General features: G+C 33.6%; 2 protein-coding genes across 3 annotated transcripts in view; one reads left to right on the top strand and one right to left on the bottom strand.

The window, feature by feature from the left end:
* LOC129217157 (SCY1-like protein 2) overlaps nucleotides 1-13,843 on the bottom strand; it is a 39,216-nt gene extending 25,373 nt beyond the window's left edge. The window contains exons 1-4 of one of the 2 annotated variants that reach the window (XM_054851418.1): nucleotides 13,516-13,843; nucleotides 6,284-6,447; nucleotides 5,653-5,810; nucleotides 3,175-3,319 (exon numbers count right to left, since the gene is read on the bottom strand). In XM_054851418.1, coding sequence (XP_054707393.1) covers nucleotides 3,175-3,319; nucleotides 5,653-5,810; nucleotides 6,284-6,445 — 465 coding nt within the window. In that variant the 5' untranslated portion in view covers nucleotides 6,446-6,447; nucleotides 13,516-13,843. Of the gene's footprint in view, nucleotides 1-3,174; nucleotides 3,320-5,652; nucleotides 5,811-6,283; nucleotides 6,448-7,252; nucleotides 7,296-13,515 lie in introns of those variants that run through there. The other variant, XM_054851419.1, reaches the window with a different exon arrangement.
* A 348-nt stretch (nucleotides 13,844-14,191) lies between these two features.
* LOC129235280 (zinc finger protein 728-like) overlaps nucleotides 14,192-19,197 on the top strand; it is a 37,509-nt gene continuing 32,503 nt past the window's right edge. The window contains exon 1 of the mRNA XM_054869000.1: nucleotides 14,192-14,214. The gene's annotated coding sequence lies outside the window, so the exon portion shown is untranslated. The remainder of the gene's footprint in view (nucleotides 14,215-19,197) is intronic.

The following is a 19,197-nucleotide window of genomic DNA, read 5'->3' on the forward strand; positions in this document are numbered from 1 at the left end:
CAGGAGACGAAAGGGAGGGGAGGGGGCGGAAAGGGGAAAACTGAAGGTTGATATATCGCCTACCTGCTTTCAAATGTGTCAGTAGGTGTTATTCTCAATTCGGAGGCATTCACTAAGCTCTCACTAAGCGCATAATAGAAGTTACGCTGCAGCGTAAATTACCCAGTTTTGTATACTGGATTATGCCAATGTTCCCGATCGGGAACAACGAAGTTTGTTCGCTTACAGGATCTACATTTTTGTTGGAAATTATTATCTGCCATGTTTGGCCATCAAAAGGACCCCTATTTATTGTTACTCTAGAATATCAGCATTTTTTAAAAAATGTATAAATTTTTTTTATCTGGCTCCCTGAAAATCAGTAAAAAAGCACAATTTTTGTGAATTTTTGTTAAAACAGTAAATGCAAAATGGAACTAGTTTTTCTTTCAAAAATTTAGGTATATTTTTGGTAATAAATAAGAAAAAAAATTAAGTCCTCACAAGCGAAACTTAATTTTTTACGATTTTTTAAAGTTGATGTTCCCATTTGGGAACATTGGCGCTTAAAAGGTTAAAGCTCTGTATTAAGGCTAAAGGTAGCCACAAAAATTTGTAAATATAGTAGACCAAATAATGTATTCATATTAATTTTGAAGTTTGATCATAATATTTTCTTTAGCATTAAAGTTATGATGGTGGTCCAAGTTATTCCTTGTCACCCTGTATATACATGTACAGTAGAACCTCTTTAATCTGAGTGTTTACAAATCTGAACACTGTACACAAAACAGCATTGTACATTTATTGATATAAACTTCTTTTTACTGTAATACTGTTTAATTTTCTATGTTTACTATTAATTAGGGAAACAATATTTTACCAAGAAAAGCATTTTGCTCTTTTCAGTTACACTGATGATACATTTTAGCCATGTCCTAGCAGTTATTATGTGCAGGACACGTGAAAAGCATGTCCTGTAAACAGAACGTTCAATAATCCAAACAATTTCATAGGCTGAACTCTTCCTGGTACTAGTTAGTTCAGATTAAAGATTATTTTACTGTTTACACATAATACACGCAAATATTATTTTTTATGATTTTTTTATGTTTACTAACTGGATCGACAAAAAGTTTCAAAGATAAAGGGTTCATGAATGGACGTTTAAAATGTACTATTTTGAACCGTGCTAAATTTTCAAAAAAAAAAAAGTGTCAAAACACTATTCACAACAACATAACTGTACAAATCTATACTCGGTCACAGGTATCAATATCATAGAATTCAAAATCTTTCAATGATTTAGGAGCATACATTAATTTTTATGTTTTTTCAATGACTAGATTAAAGAAAAATTTTGAAGATAAAAACGGATCACAATCCAAAGTTTAAGACGTACACTACTTTAGATCAAGCTAAAATTTAAAGAAAAAAAATAGAACTTAAAACAGGGATGAAAACACAAAAGCAAAAAAGAGGAAAATTTACGCGGCTTAAAATGAGGACATATATTTTTCATAATATTACATAAAATTATATCATATTGATAATATACCACCTTTTAAATACTAATCGATTTGGCTGCATCACGCAATAGTGTCAAATTTTCTTATTTTACAGAAAAATACATTTTTTTTCATTAAAAACATTTGATTTTATAGTGTTGAACGAGTGAGAACATTAATTTCAAAATTAAGTTTGTTCGTAAATTAAAATTTACGACAGAGTGAAAATCTAAAATTTCTTAATATGGTAGAACATACTTTTCATAGTAAGAATTGAAAATAAATAAATCTGTATATGCATAAATACATATATAACTGATTGGTTATCTTTTTCCTAGCATTGGGACCCAAAATTTGGTTTTAAAAACTTCCTAATACGATTTCGAGACCAAAAGTCCAACTTGTAGCTGCCTTATTTAATCATGAAATTCCAAACATTTTAACAGGCTGTAAAGCCTAAACCATTTGAGATTTACCATGAATATTTTTTACACTTTCTTAAATACATAAAAAAAGTAACCATGCCAAGTTTCAATAAAGTTCGAGACAGCGATTTTAAGTCCTAGCCATTTTTTGATTGACTTTTTCATTTTTTCTTAAATAAATTAAAGAAATAAAATATTATTGAAATGTTGAATAAAATAAGCAAATATAAGGTAGCATATAGTAAAAAAAACATTCAACATTAAAAATGACTGAAATATTTGCAGAATGCAAAAAGATTGAAATCTCAAACAAGGCATGCAACTTTCGGCGCAGCAAGTGTTTCACGTCGTTGGCACAATTCCAAAACATACGATTTTGGCAGATACAGTGAAACCTGCATACAACGATACTGTTGGGATCTTAGAAAAACATTGTTATAGACAGCTTATCATTATAGACAATTCAATAATTTGTGCAGAAAATTTGCTGGGAAGAACGAAAATATCGTAATAGACAGGTTTATTGTTATAGACAATATTGTTATGCACAGGTTTCACTGTATCGCGGAGGATAAAGATTCGAAGGGGAAAAATAGAAACAGTAAGGAAATGGGGACTGAGAGTTAAGAAAAATCGGAATCCTTTCCGATTTTTGAGAAAAATAAGAGAGCTATGAGGCATGAGAGAGGCAAAAAAAAAAAAAGAGGAAAGACTTTAAAAATCAACAGAAAAAGCCGGAAAAATCTCATCCCTGTAAACCTGGTTCAAACGGAAAAAAAAAAAGTTATTTGGATTTTTTTTACCAACCTAGATTTGACAGAGTTACTAACATTTTTGCAAAAATCCCTAGCATGTCGTACGACGATATCGTAAAACTATCGATACTATATCACTACGTCACGGAATCACGATATTCTACGGTGTCTGATCCGGCACAGGGTGTGATATTGCAATATCGTAAATGACATTGTGATGACACAGTAGAAACAATATCTCCGCATTATTGATTTGCCGATATCTTCCTATATCGTTAATGCAGCATTGTGAGGATATCGTGGCCTACAGTTCTGATATTCCAACATCGCTTCACGTTGTCTCGCCGATGACGTGACCGATGTATGCCGTCTTTGAAATTTGGTTTTTAAATCGCTTTCACAACCTAAAAACCACGGAAATAAAAGAAAAAATACAAAAAGCGGAAAATCGCGGATCCACGGAAGATTTTCATTCCTATATTAAAAACACAATTGAGAACAACATACCTGCAGAAATCCATACTTGATCTCAATATCATACAGCTCAAAATCTTTCAAAGATTTAGGTGGAGGCACAGGCATATTTTCTTGATAGCCAAGAATGTTTGCCAAACTTGCAAAAACTGGTTCCGTGGCAAATGCTAAACTTTCCCTACAAAATAATGCAAAATTGTTTTGTAATGAAAACTAAAAACACATATGAACAAATTACCCTAATAAACCCATAATGGTACTTTAACATTAAAGGTATATCAATCACAGTGACCAGATGGCACACTTTTAGTTCTTAAATTTAAACTATGCCTTTGGCCTTCAATGTTAAATAATCTCTTTTAAATACTTTTTTTAATTAAAAAAAAAATCAAAAATGCGCAAGCAATGAAGCTGAGTAATTTAGTGAAGAAAACCTTCACAAGATAAGAACCAGTAATAAAGTTAGTCCTCAGTGGCTAATAAGCAATCAAACAAATTACTTCAACGCATGAAGATAATTATTTCCAATTGACATGATTTTAAAAGAAAAGAGCTGCTTTTTTAACACAATATTATTATTTTTCCCCTTTCATTTCCAAATTCTTTCTGACATTCTTTTCTTCTAACATAAAAAGATTTAAATAGATTTTAATACAGGAAAAAAAGGGCTCTCATACAGTACTGTCATCTACAAACTGTTTTTATGACCAGAAACGCTTTATACCAGAAGAAAATATCCGTGGTAAAAGTATCATCTTCGGTCAAGGCTCTAACGCATTGGTTCCTAATCAGTGATTCATATACTTCTAGGGGTTTGGGAGGGGCAAAAGGGGCCCAAGAAAATAATGTTGTAATGGAGGGTTTTTTTTTTAATTGTCAACATGAAAAAATAACTTAATAGTTAATAACACATCTGCTGCACTTTTTGGAAGTTGGAAATAAAAACAAATATATAATCATACAACATTATTTTTAATTAGTCAAACATGCCATTTGAACATACAGCTACCAAAGAGATAAACAACAGTGATTATATGCAAAACCTTATCTAAAACTGACACTATCAGGTATGAGTCAAATGTCCTTTATTTTTAGAACTAGGTTGCCGTTTTAATGTTATGTTTGTTTTCTGTTGTTCTCATTTTAGTTTGTATCAATGTTTGTTGTTGGCTCTTTTGCAATAATGTATTTGTTTCTTGTAATGAATTGCCGGGCAATACGGAAAAAGAATGTTCTGTCAAATCTTGTTTTAGCTGTTACTAATGTTCTGTAAAAAGGGTTTGCCAATTTCTTTCAGATTTATAGCAATAAAAAACAGGTTGGCTGCTCTAATGGAAACATACTAAAACAACAAATATATTTAAATTAAGAAAGTGATCTCTGGGCAACAATAATAATTATGACAGTTTCAAAAATCAAGCATTCTCTACATTCTGTATCTATAACTCAGAGCATTTACATTTCTTTGCTTGATGCTATGAAATTTTTGTAATTTGATGCAAAAACTACTAACAATTTAATCATCCCCTAAATTTTGCAAGGTATGAGTCAAAAAAGTTAAATAAACTTTTGCTGTATTTTAAATCTCAAACATATATTTTTTTGATTTAAAGACTTTTTTATTTAATGATAACACAATTTTTATTTAAAAACACACTAACCATTGTGTGTGATATTCCTGGCAGCAGAATTTTCTTCTGCAGTCTGTGAGTCAAACTCACTATGGGAATAGCCGGAGGGAGGCAGAGAAGGGCAGCTGCCCCCCCCCCCCCCCTAGAAGAGAGCCTTTTAACAACAGGCTCATTCCTAATAATACCAAAATAATTTGAAATTAGTTTTAGGATTTGAAATTCAAATATACTCTGAAGAGAGCGCCAAACTGCATTTTCCCTAACATCTAACCATTGATAGCATAAAATGTGGAGTTTTTCGGGAAGGGGGGGGGGGACTTGAATTTTAATTCATTTCCAGGGTTTGGCATTGGAGGGGGGGATTAAAAACTACTATCTTGTTGCGTCTTTGCTTGCCCCTCCCTATCGAGGAATCCTGGCTATGTCCATGTTCACTGGATTGATGTCTTGAGAGGTGTTCCACAAGGTTTAATCTTACGTCAATTGCTGTTTAATTATTGATGTTGAGTGAATTATTAATGTTCTCCAAGACGATCAATATTTGCTGATGATGTTAAACTTATGGGAATTGCCAACAAAGAATAAACGAAAGTTTTAAGAAAATTTAGGTCATATTTCAAAGTGAGAAGCAAAATGAGGTGTGTCCTTTAATGTTGTTCAAGCGAAGTCAAAGAAGCAAGTATACCTATTAACAAACACATTTTCACTACTGAAATGTTTAGTCTCCATAATTTTGTGTGCTTTTTGTTGCATTTACTGTCTTTTTGCAACATATACAATACACATGGGAATAAATATGTTTCCAAGAATACTTATGTGGGCTTTTTTTTATACAAAAGTTAAATGTCATTGAATGCATTTTATTTAATCTGCTTTATACCTGGATTCTTCCAGAGACTGTTGTACCGTTAATATGCTAGGATGCCTTAGACGAGTCAAAGTTGCTATTCCTTTCTTTAAAATTGCTAACACAGATTCCCTTTCATGTTTCGAATATTTTTCTAATAATTTCTTTTCAAGTACAAATACAGCAGCTTCCTAAAACAGAAGTAAAAATGAATAAAGCATGCAAAGAATTTAAAGAGAAATAGACATGATGCAACAATGGCCATTCAGACATTCAACACCTATGTGTTGCCTTAATGACAACACATAATATAATGATTCCATCAGTCAGTTTTTGTGAGGGTTGTCCACAAAGAATTTCATGCTCTGAGATTGGATAAAGGTTTGTGAAATTTTGACAAGGAGGAGGGAGGGTTTAACAAGAAGTGTGAAATAACACTTTGGTTTCACAAAGGCAGAACTGCAAACTAAGAATCAATCTTGACAAAAGAAAAATAATGCTAATTTTATGGCTTATTATATACAGCAGAAAAAGGGATAATATGACAAATGTTTAAAGTTTTTTTTTTTTTTAATTTCAAACACATTTTAGAAATTTCCATCCTATTACAGATACATAAAAACTGATTAAAGAGTTCAATACAATTAAAAACATTTCTACTTACTTCTTTAGTCGACTTTTTAATGCCTTTATATACTTTCCACAACAAAGCAGGTCCTGCACTCGCAATATGCTCTATAATTTCATACTCTCTAGTAACTGGATTTCCAGGTAAAACAGTACTGAAGTTTGACACAGTACTCTTAATTCGATTAAACATATCCATTACTAAAAGAAAACAACTTTATAAAAAACTTTTAGTTGATAATTAAGTCATACAGCAAATAAATAGTCATACACCAATACAGGGGGAGATGGGGCATGCTGGTCCACTTTTCTACTTATTTTTTACCTGATGAAAAATATTAATGCCAATTTCATTTTCTATCATGAATTTCATTAAATATTTCTTATGATTCCAAAGTTTTTCCAAACTGTTCAATTCATTAAATTTTTTTACATTGATTTTTTAACAGCTTTGTAAAGTGTACCAATATCCCCTGAGCAAATCCATCATTTTTTACTTTTCCAGGGGGGGGGGGGCAAGCAATGTCAATTTTTTCAAAAAACAACAAAAACCACTCCCTCTTATATGATAAAACATTAATTTTTCAAAGCCAGGGGGACAATTGACACCCCCCCCCCCACTTAAAAGGGGCCTGGCTCGAGCACCGAATACATTGGTATACATTACGAAAAAATCTTCCAATGTTGTAACGAAGTGATGTTCTTTTGTGTTGAACAGGAAGAAAAAAATTGAAGATTGATATAATGTATTAAAATATTAAATTGACTAATTTCTGCCAGAACAGTCTGCATTTTCTCAAGAACCAGCACAAGTTTATCAACTTCACTGTTGCTATTACTAGATTTTGCTTTTCTAATTATTCTAAAAGTTTTTGATTTTTGTGGATTTTCTAAAACTGAATCAATTTAACCTGGGTTCTTGATCTGAAAAAATGTTGTCAGATTTTTTTTTCATTATGACAAAAAATAAAGAAATTACAAATGATTTTGCACCAAAAGAACTTACTTTAGGAGAGGAGTTCAATTTATTACTTCATTCTTCATTAAAACCTAGGGTTCGAAAATATCATAATATTTTCGAAAATATCGGATATTTTGATATATATCTGATATTTTCAATTAGCACAAATTAAAATCTTCAAAATAGTAAATGCATCTGCAAATCACTCTTTATTTTCTTATATTATTATTACAACATGAAGAATTTAAATTAAGTTTTCTTTTTATTAAAAGCTTTTGACAAGGTACCGCATGTTGCTCTTCTCAGCAAGTTAGCTGACATTGGAATAGGAGGAAAAACTTTACTTTGGGTTAGAAATTGGCTTACTGGTAGGAAGCAAAGAGTAGTTGTGAGAGGAAATCATTCTAATTGGAGTGATGTTTTAAGTGGGGTTCCTCAGGGATCAGTTTTAGGGCCTCTTTTGTTTATTATATTTATGAATGACATCAATGAAAATATTTCTAGAAGCATGAATTGTTTTGCTGACGATGTAAAAGTTATGGGGATTGTCGAAAATGAAGAACAAGTAAAACAGCTGCAAGAGGATTTAGATCACATTACTAAGTGGGCAGATAAATGGGGTATGGCAGTTAATGTAGGGAAATGTCAAGTGCTACACTTAGGTCATGGAAATAAGCGTATGAGATATCATTTACAGGGTTCAGTCATAAATCAGGCAGAAAATGTTATGGATCTGGGTGTCTTTATAAATCAGGACTTCAAGTTTAGTCAACAGTGCAGTATTGCTAGTAACAAAGCCAACAAAATGCTTGGGTTCATCAAGAGATCTATTTCAAACAAATCTAAGAAAGTTCTTCTGCCTTTATATAGGAGTTTAGTAAGACCTCATTTGGAGTATGCTGTTCAGTTTTGGTCGCCTTATCTGAAGAAAGATATTTTCGTATTGGAAAGGGTTCAAAGAAGGGTAACTAAATTAGTAAGGGGACTCTCCGATTTAGATTATGATACCAGACTTAATAGGCTTAACATGTATAGCCTGGAGCAAAGGAGAGTCAGAGGGGACATGATTCAGTTATTTAAATTTATCAAAATGAAAGATGTAAATGGATTAAATTTTTGCGGGGAAAGCAGGACAAGGGGTCATTGTTTTAAGCTATTTAAATCTCAGGCTAACTTGGAAATCAGGAAAAACTACTACTTTAGCAGGGTCGTGGGCACTTGGAATAGCTTACCGGAAGAGGCGGTAATGAGCAAGGGAGTGGATAGCTTTAAGAGGGCCATTGATCTTCATTGGGGACTAATTAATTGACTAGGACCAGCCTAGCTGGGCCCAGAGCCTGTTGCTGGTCGTCACATTTGTATTTGTATTTGTATTTGTATTATTTATATCTAATATTTCATTTTATATTTCTATCAATTTTACTGGAGTGAACTTAGCATCAGCTGTTTTATTCATTTTTCTTCTGTCAGCTACTTTTGATTCAGAAATAAAAAATATGCATTAGTAGGTGCAGTGGAACTGATGTGATATACCCCACTCTTGGCGACTTTTTCCTGTTGGCGCCAAGAAAGCGTCGCCAAGAAAACGATGTATGACGACATATGTCATTCATCGTTCTTAGCGAAGCTTTTTTAGCGCCAACAAGAAAAAATCAGATAAAAAAACATGATCAAAGCACTTCAGAACACAATATATATAAAAACAACATAAAAGCACAACAAAAAACATCACGAATATATGCTTCAAAAATGTACAGGGCCGGGGTTTTTTGTAAACATATTAAAATACAATGAAATAAATTATTGTATTAATTACAAGTCGAAATGAATGCATTAATTTTTTTTTCATCGTTTCTCCGGGATACGAGCCCTCGGTCTCATAAAACTTTCGTAATGAGACCTCAGCTCGCCGGCCCTGCCTCGGTCTCATTACGAAAGTACTATGAGACCTCTGGCTCGCCAGGACCTCGCTCCGCTCGATCCGTTATCCCTCCGACTGTTAATATACATTACAGTCGGAGTATGGTCACAATTATGTATATTTATGTATATTATGCATATTCATGTGTATGTACACCCAAGGGTGGCTCCTTCCGTTCAGTGTACAATAATGACACAGTTTTAAGTGTGAAATATGCACCATTATTGTGCAGATTTATTAATAAAATTCAGCATTTTTAAGAGTACAACCGAAAGAACTTTCAATTGTTAACATAAAATTCAGTACCTAAAGGAGGCACGTTAATGTTTAAATAATTCGTGGCATCGATAAGAATTAACTTTTAGAACAAAATAACCGTACTATTTCTGTAAAATTAATTTACATACAGTAAAAATAAAGTTAAAAACTACAAGAACCCCTCAAAGATTTGTAAAAACAAAGAATTTTGGAAGTGAGAGGTTTTTTTTGAATTCTAAAATAAAGAACTTACCTTTTTATATGGTATAAATATTCACACTCAGTCTAAAACAATACATCATATGACAATGGCACGTTACAGATACACACCACGTTGGAGTTAACTTTTAATTAACCTTCAAGTTTGAAGAAACTGGCATTTTCTAATGTTTTTACTTCAAAACACAACTACTGAATTTAAACTAACACAAAATAAGCATTCCTGTAAGGTATATTGCATGAAACAACACCACGTATCTCTCCTGCGTGAAACCCAAACAACCCAAGTAAACAAGTTTGAACAGATCTGTAAGATTGCCTTCGGGTTGCTAAACACAGGTTAGTTTGGCCAGGGATGCCATGCATAAAAAATTATCGCCTCATTGGCGAGAAAAATATTTTAATTTTGTGCAAAAAAATCGAATGTCGCCAAATGGGGGGGTATATCACATCTGTACCGGTGCAGTCATAAAACATTTTCTTCTTTTCTGACTAACCTTTAATAATTAATTAGGCACTTTTAATATGAATTAAATTGTTACATTACTAATAATTTTATGAATGTAAAATAAAAAAGGAATATTACATTAATCTGTTACATTAATGATGTACTAATACATCATTAAAATATAGTACACAACTTTTTGGTTATTTTTAATCATAAATGAACAAATATTACTAGATTAATATACTTTTTATATTGAAAATACAGAAGTTCAAAAATAAATATTGAAAATATTAAAATATCATGGTATTTTCAAAATAAATATCGGATATATACCGACTGATATATATTGGCGAACCTTGTTAAAATCACTTAAAAAATAAAGCTGTAGACTTAGCAATAGCTGCAAAAATAGCAATATAATTTGTTTCTGAAAAAACTTTGTTCCATATAACTGCACCATGAATAGGATTTGTAGGACCATAGGGCTGTTTGTTGGTCATGAGTTGGTCAAAAATATTAATACAGTGAAACACTGTTTATAACTTTCTCTCTTTTATATGTTTTTTAAAATGGTTCCTGAAGAGTTTGATACATATCAACGTATTTCTATTAAATGTTTTTTCTTTTATAAACTTTTTTCATACAGTCCTTTCATAAACGTATCATACGTTTATATACGGTATATAAACGGTGCTTCACTGTAGTATTAAATTTATAGAAACCGGTCCTATGTGCCCTGTGGTCCAACGCGCCCCAACTTCCCCTAATGGCTACAGATAGAACACTCAATAAACTAATTTTTAAAGAAGAAATTTATCAAAAGCCGAAGATATACCATGGAGTGAGAAAGGTTTGTTTGTTTGTGAAAATTTTGGAGATTTACACCCAACTCTGCAGGGTATTTTTTATTCCGTGGGTCGAAGTACAGAAAGTTTTCTAAAGCTTATCAACACACAAGATAACACAAGAAAGATTAGTGGCACAAAGACTGGAAGTCACACCCAGGGCATGGGTGAGAATCGAATCCACAATCTCTGGCTTAGAAGGCAAAACTTCTACCACAGAGCCACATGAGAAAAGTACTTTGGATTGATGAATTCCATAAAAAACAGTACAGTCAAAACCCGTTAACACGAACTCGCTTAATGCAAACTTTTGCTTAGTGCTAAATAAATGCCCTTTCCGGACAGATAAAGCTGCAAATTAGTGTTTAATTGATCACTTAACAGGAAGAGGATTTAGATGAAATCCCCCATTAAACGAAGAGGATTTTTAGGTCGTCAAGAAAAAAGGGAAAAGCAAAAAAAAAAAAAAAAAAAAAATCCCCATACTTATACATGAAATTACTTTTGCAAGTTGAAAGATCTGCACTTGAACACAAGCGACATGGATGGAAGCGAGAAAATTTTCTCCTTGTGCAGGGAAATCGGGAAAACCACGTTGCTTTTCAAGAAAGTACAAACTTTAGCTGAAGACTGTTTACAGTAAAAAAGCTTTTGTGAACAGTGAAATCTTCATCAAGTGGCTTGACAAACCTAGATTTAAAATGTCATTGTGAAAAAAAATGTATTTAATTCTGGGCACCTGTTCTGCTCATTAAGAGGTTTAAGGTCTAACAGCGATAAAATATTTTTTTACCTGTCAATGCTGCAAGCGAAAATCCAGTCTTGCGATCAAGGAAAGATCAGATGTTTGAAAATACACTGTCATAGAGAAATGGTTTGAATAGCCTTTGCCTGTTTCAAATTACTTGTGTTTCTTACTTAAACTATAAATTTTAATGCATGGGTGCATATTTCTGTACAAAGGTACTTAGGTTCCTATATTTTCTGAGACACAAGAACAAAAAAACTTGTCTGCTTACACAGAATCGCGTAAATGTAGAAATCGGTTAACGTGAAATTAAGGTTAACAAGAAATATTTTGCCGTCCCCGCCGAGTTCGTGTTAATGAGGTTGGACTGCAGTAATAATAAATAAAGTGATATTTAAATAGTGCACAAAACTTTTTATTGAAATAATATATTTTTCTAAATCTTTTTAATTTATCAGTAATAAATTAACTGCAATATGATCAAACATTTAATTTCACAATTTAAAAAAAAAAATCTTGAAGCATATTAAGAGTAAAAATATAATTTCAAACAGAAATGATTCTTTCCTTAGATTTAAAAACAGTAATCTACAAAATTGGAAAGTTAACAGAGTGTTGAGTTCTTTTCTCATCAATTTCAATAGTTAGATGTTCTTTTTATGAACTCGCACAGTAAGATTGCTATTTTTAAGACATAATTATTTAAAATTTTCCCTGTTACCCCGATTCACAGAATTTTTATTTCCAGAAAAAAGAAATTTTATCCATAGTTTATAAATATTTCCAGAGAAACCAGCATTAATTCGTTTAAGAGGACTGTCATATTGATTAAACAGCGCATGTGAAAAAACTGCTAAGTTGAATTAAAAAATTCATTTTAAAAGCTCTTAACAACAACAAAATAATACAGGAAGGTGGGGCACATTGGAACACTTTTTAGATAATGATTTTTAGAAACTTAATTTTCAAACCAATTTTCACCAAACTTAGCTGAACATGCAGTTAAGACATTTTTACTTCAATAGAAATTTATCTTACTCCATTATTTCATCAAATTAAGTTTTCATAAAAAAATAAAGTTATTACAACTTCCCAACCTTCCTCACTAGGTGGGGCACCTTGGGACACCAGCAATAATCCTGATAACTGTCAGCCTCAATAGATGAACTCTATTACTGATATCATTTTCTGCTGCTGTTTCAACAACAGACGCATAACACAGCAAAATTTCGTATTTTCTTTTCTAGACCTCATAATTTCTGTTATTTTAATACTTTATCTAGAAAGAAAAATGAATTTTCTGTAAAACAGTAGCCATTTTCTCAATTTTAGTTCATTTAAACTCGTCAGATTTAAAAAGTACAATGAATTAGACATTTCTCAACTGTACATCAGTGTAGCAGCTTGGGATAGTGTCCCAACCTGCCCCACTTAAGACTATTATTATATATCAACTTTTTAAAGTTAGACTTAGCAGCAAAATACATTTCTTAACCTTAAAATTATTATAAAAGGACATTTAATTCCCACATGCTCCGATTGAAATTATTTCATTTCCAACTTAAAATTTTTATCAATGAAACCACCGATTAATGTACTCCGAACCTTTCAAAACAAAAAAAATTAGATCAGTATTTTCCTGTTCATGTGAGAAATTTCAAAGTACACAGAAGAGTAGATCCTGCTGTCATTGATGATGTCCTAAGAAAACTAATTTCGATTTGCAAAATTAAAGCTGAAATTTATGATGTCCCCAAGGTGGGCCATGTCCCAATGTGCCCCACCTTCCTCTAATAATTTTAAAACTCTCTCGCTCTCTTTTACTTTTTAATAAAACACGAAAAGTGACGAAACTAATGGTTAACTTACTGAAAAATTTAACCTTGAATTTTCTTTACGAGATAGTTCATTAATACAAAGCTAAAAGCATAACCTTTAAAACTTGAAACACGTTAACTGGAGGTGAATATTTTGCAAACAATTTCCCACCCAGACGACGTCAACATTTTGAGCAGATAATTTTAAAAGGAAAACAATTTAATGCTTCAGAATTGATAAAAACGATTCAGTCATATTAGTTGTTCTGAAAATCTCGGGAAAACTTTTAATACAATAATGAAAAATGTTAGAAAATTAAAGATTTCTGGAATATACACTTATGACGGATCACGAAACCACTGAACATCCACTGAACTATACACAAAATTCATTTCGCTTCGATTCGCTTAGTACGGCCACAGCATTTACAAATGTTATGGATAGAAAACATGCGCGAGGAGAAGGCGTTAGATGGAGTGAAACCGAAAGTGTTATATAAATTTAATTAATATTTTGGATCAACACTTGCAAAGAAAAAATATAGGACATATATTTTAGGCTTTAAACAACGAGTACTCCAATTTGTACTTAATAATAGGCTGTCTTTCAAGAAATCGATTTTAAATCCTCCTACTTGAACGGGAACTTGCAGGGAAGTTTCGCGCGATCTCTACGTACCTTACTTTTGTTTTGGCACCTCTGGTTTGTTTACTATTGCAACCAAAGGAGCATTGCCGGAAGTCTATTTAGGTGAGTTTACTAGTTTGATTTAACTGGTATTATAAGGCTACCATACGTCCCGCATTTCCTGGGCCAGTCCCAAATTTTCTGCCACTGTCCTGATTTTTTAATACTCGTTTTCCTCTGTGAATTTACATAGTATTTGTCAGGAAAATGAACGGAGCTATTGACTAGTGATACCGTTGCTGCAACTAAGCAAATAATTAGTCCCAGTTGCGTAACTACGTACTGCAAGACCCAGCAACGCAGGGGGGTGGATGGGCGGAGTAAGAAAGGGCCTTAAACTATTTGAGCCTAATTTTTTTCCTTAAATCAAATTTACTTTGAACAGTTATGGTTGGTTCTGGAGGTTCAAAAGCTTACTCTGCTTCCCAACGTAAGTAGTGAGAAGGGGACCAAATTCCATGCAAGAAAAACGATCCTTCTGTAAAAGCATAATGAAGCCTCCACACCTGAAACACCTCATTATCCTCCTCGCCACACTCCTTTACATTCCTTCGGTTCCTCTGGTCACATTACATTGTTAGCTGTAAAGAAGAATCCTCTCATGAGGAAAAGCACAGCTGCTGAGTGGGTATGTGAGCTGGCCCGGATCTATAAATTTTGGGCCTCCTAAGAGCTGGCCTTAGCACATACGGGGGCCCGATTGGAGAAATCTAGCGGAGCCCTTTAGAGAATGGTTGTTCAAATTCGGGAAGTGCCAACCAATTTTTCTGTTTCGGATAAGGATTCGAAACCACCGCAATTATCAGTCTTTCTTCAATTTTCGACATCACGTTTGATTTTTTACTTTTTTTTTCTTTAGAAATGAATGACCACAAAAATAAGTGTAAACTAAGAATGTAAGAAAAGTAGCTCTGAGAATGTTGATGCTCAATCACATGCGGTTGGTGCACGAGAAAATTAGGGGGAAAAGAAGTGTGGGTGTTAGGGAACGCGCCCCAGATGCTAATTTTTTCTTCCTTTTTTTTGTTGAAAAATTGGACAATATTATGGGATTTTAACATACTGATTAAATGACCTCCAAAAAATGTGGAATATGATCTCCAAAACAGGGACGGATAGCCACCGTAGACTTTCTTCTTCGAATTCAGTTTGATTGTTGTGAAATAACATGAGAAAAGTCTATTTAGTTGAAATAGTATTTAGTTTGGAATAAATCAACCCACCCTGTAAAAAATCATTTTTCTATAGATTATTATTGTGCAACTTTGAGAAGTGAGAGCCTCTTCACTGTTGGAAATGAGCAAGCGATTGCCCCCCCCCCCCCCCGTACTAGCCGCCTATGTGCGCAATTTATAGCTTTGACAAAAAAGGAAAATGCAACAAAATTTATCAGTTCTAAAAAAGCAATGCAAAAAAACCACACATCTTCAGGATGTCAGAAGTGAAATGTAACTGCAGGGAGGGAGGGAGCTCTTCTTGGAAATTTTTCGAAATTGAAGTTTAAAAAAGCAGTTTCGGTACAGAGATGAGATTTTTTTTCAAGGGGGGGCATTAGTGGTAACCCCACGGTCTCTGGATAAACCACCCACGGTCTCCAGAAGAAACTTCAAAGCTGACGTCTAAAATCGCAAATTTGGACAGTTTTGTGTAAAACAAATGGAAAGTGGGAGAGGCGGAGGTTCCCTGCCTACTGAATTATTTTTTAAACTTAAGATAAGTTTAGGTTAAATTTGGTAACGATAGGCAATTGAGGGCTCCTCAGAGAAATATTTTTCCAAATTAGGTGATGTTTGATGAAAATCGAGTAGGAAGGAATTTGGTGATCTCCTGCGGAAATTTTTTTAAATTGAGGGCTTCAAGGCTCAATTTTAGACCATCATTGGTGACGTTAGGGGATTCAATGACTCTTTGAACATTTTTCGATATTGAAATGTTAAAAACTCGATTTTAGACCTTGTTTCATAACGTTAAAGAAAAAGAGACTAGATTCCTCCCGGAATTTTTTTCGAAACTAAAACCAATTTTACGTTATCCATGGGAAGAAAAGGTTCAAGGGTATGCTTTTCTCGTGGTAGTATTTTCTAAAAGGGAAATTTTAAGCCATTTTGCTGATGCTAAAGAAAAGGGTCATTAGTTACGAAAAAGGTTTCAGAGACCTTCCCCATAATATATTTCAAAATTTATGTCTTAAAAACACTATTTTAGGCTACCTTTGGAGATGCTAAAGGACGAGAAGGGGAGAAGGGTTGTGAAATTTATGAATCTTTCTTCCTTGGAAATCCTTTAAAACTAAAAACTGAATGATGTAATTTTAGTCAGTTTTTTTGTGATAAAGATGAGGTAAGGGTGAGCGTTTGAGTAGCCTTCTCCTAAATTTTTTGAAATTGAAGTCTTAAAAACGCATCTTCAGTCATGTTAAGAGATATGTCAGGGTTTGGCGGCTGCAGCAAGAAATTTTTTGGCCTTGGAGATTTAAAAACCAAATTCCAGGCTATATGTATAAACGTTAGAAGATGAATGGCGATTTGCTTTCTCTTTAGAATTGTTATGGAGATATTTTACACGTGTGAAGTACAGTATTTGAATTTTATCATTTATTTATTTATTTTTCAGAATTGTACCTAAGCAGAGCCTGATGACTGAATAGGCCAACTAGGCTGTGGCCTAGGGCCCTGGATATTTAGGGACCCCCAAATGGCTGATTAAAATTGTTTCAGCCAATGGCTAAAGTAATCAACTGGTTATATGTTTTATTTTTTTCTTCTAGAAATTTATTTGAGACCAGTAGTTTTGGACATACATTTTCTAACTTTTATAGGGATGCTAAAAAGGCCAGGAAACTCCCCATGCTGCCTTAATAGCACTGAAAGTAGCTCCATACCCCCCCCCCCTACCAGATTAAATGTCATTTAAGCATATTATTATTAATATCAGTTAAGTTCATTTGAACTTTTTATTTCCTTCATTTTCTTTTGTGAAGAAAAAAAATATTTTTTAGAGCAGGCCCCTGCTGGTGCGGGGCCCCATTGGGCTCTTTTGCTCTAATCCACTTAAGGTCGGCTCTGGGCCCCATGGAAACAAAATCTGTTGGGCTCTTCCCTAGAGGTCAGCAGTGTATACGAGGCGTGTTTTTAAAGTAAGTTCCGTTTTGAAATACAAAAAGAACGAGCACAGGTATAGCAAAGAAATTTATTGCACAAAAATCTAACACTCTTACGCTATTTTTCGACATTCCTCCCGTGATTTTCCGAGCATTTGTCATAGCGTGGTACAGGTTTTTGTATACATATTCGTACAAAGTTGCCGCCTGTGTAGTCATCCTTGGGATAACATGTTCTCTGAGCTCATTATTGCTGTTGTGCCACAGATCACCTAGGAAAGACTTTAGATGCCGAAACAAATGAAAGATGCTGCGAGCGAGTTGGGAGCAGACCAGAGGATGTTCAAAAACGTCCCAGCCAAAGCCCTGTAAGAGTCCTCATGGTTGACTACACGGGCGGCAATTTTGTACGAATAGGTATACCAAAACCTGTACCACGCTATGGCAAATGCTCGGAAAATCACAGGAACAATGTCGAAAAATAGCGTAAAGGTGGTAGATTTTTGTGCAATAAATTTCCTTGCTCTATCTGTACGCGTTCTTTTTTAATTTCAAAACGGAACTTACTTTAAAAACACGCCTCGTATTTGCAACATGTTAATAAGCCTTTGTGCTAGTTTTTTTTTTTTTTCAATTTCTTGAGCCATTGAACCCTTTAAGGACTCCCCCTCCCCCCCCCAATGCCGGTTGCGGGTACACAGATCCGAACCTGTATGTGAACATAGTCAGAAAGTAGTTGCTCCGCCTTGGAAGGGGCTTTGCTCAGAATTGGAGCAGTTTAGACAAAAGAGGTTAAGGTTGAGGGAGGAGGAGGGGGTGGGGTCAGTGATAAAACAGACATTGGGCCCATTTTGGAATCTGGCAGCCCTGCAAAAAAGGACAGCAGAGATAGGTTTTTATGTAAAATTTGTACGATTGGAGGGGACACAGATGTCAGTATTATGCCCCCGGCTCCTGCATGTCTCATATTATTTAGAAAAAAATCTCACTACTAACCGAGAGATGAATGTGAAATTTTGTCAGGCTTTTGAAATGCCGGATTAATGAGTGGTAAGAACGCTAATCTAGCAAAAAGTCAAATAAGAATAAGTGTATAGTTCCCCTCTCCCTCTCCTTGCATGGTTTTTCTCAACACCACACCTAATACTAAAAAATTAATACATATAATCATTGAAATAATTTTTATGATCCATGTCAGTGGGGTCTAGTTCCCGTGGCAAACTTTAAGGGTGTCCCCCCCCCCTCACCATTTCATAAAAGTTCAAGAAACGAATAATATTAGTAATTGTTTTGTGAAACATTGATAATATTTGTTCTCAAATCAAAGAAAGTAGACTTTTCATTTTTTTTTCAAAAAAGCTTTAATTTTGAAATTTTGGTTTAAAAACCCAAGAAGGATGTGTGTACAATACATGCTTACACATTTAATAAAAGAAAGACAAAGTACTTCAAAAGAAAATGAAAAATAAAAATTAAAGTATTAACCAAAATTTCTGTTATGATATAAATTTAATTTTATTGTAACTCAGAAAAAGGGAGTCGAAACTCGGAAATTGCTTAAATTCTAGTTCTTCATCTTTTTCTCCCCATAAAAAAACATTTTATGCTGTAAAAACTTTCGTTAAAGAACATTTTTTTTGGTACAAACTTTATAGTTCAGTCAGTCTACTTGAACCAGAAAGTTTGTCTAATTTCATTTGTCTTGGGGAACTAGGATGGGGTCATTACTAAAACAACAAACATTAGGAGAACTGCGGCATAAAATGTGGGCGGAGAAAGAGAATTGAAGAGTTAGCTGAAAAAACGGGGTAGCTCTAATTTCAATGTTTTCAAAAGGTTTGCATAACACCATTCCTCTTCTCTTTTTTTTTATTTTAATAATTAAATAATTGCCCCTTGTATACTTTTCGATCCAGTTATACATGAGATGTCATGAAATTTTTAAA

This window comes from Uloborus diversus, chromosome 2 (assembly GCF_026930045.1).
Source record: "Uloborus diversus isolate 005 chromosome 2, Udiv.v.3.1, whole genome shotgun sequence".
NCBI lineage: Eukaryota > Metazoa > Arthropoda > Arachnida > Araneae > Uloboridae > Uloborus > Uloborus diversus.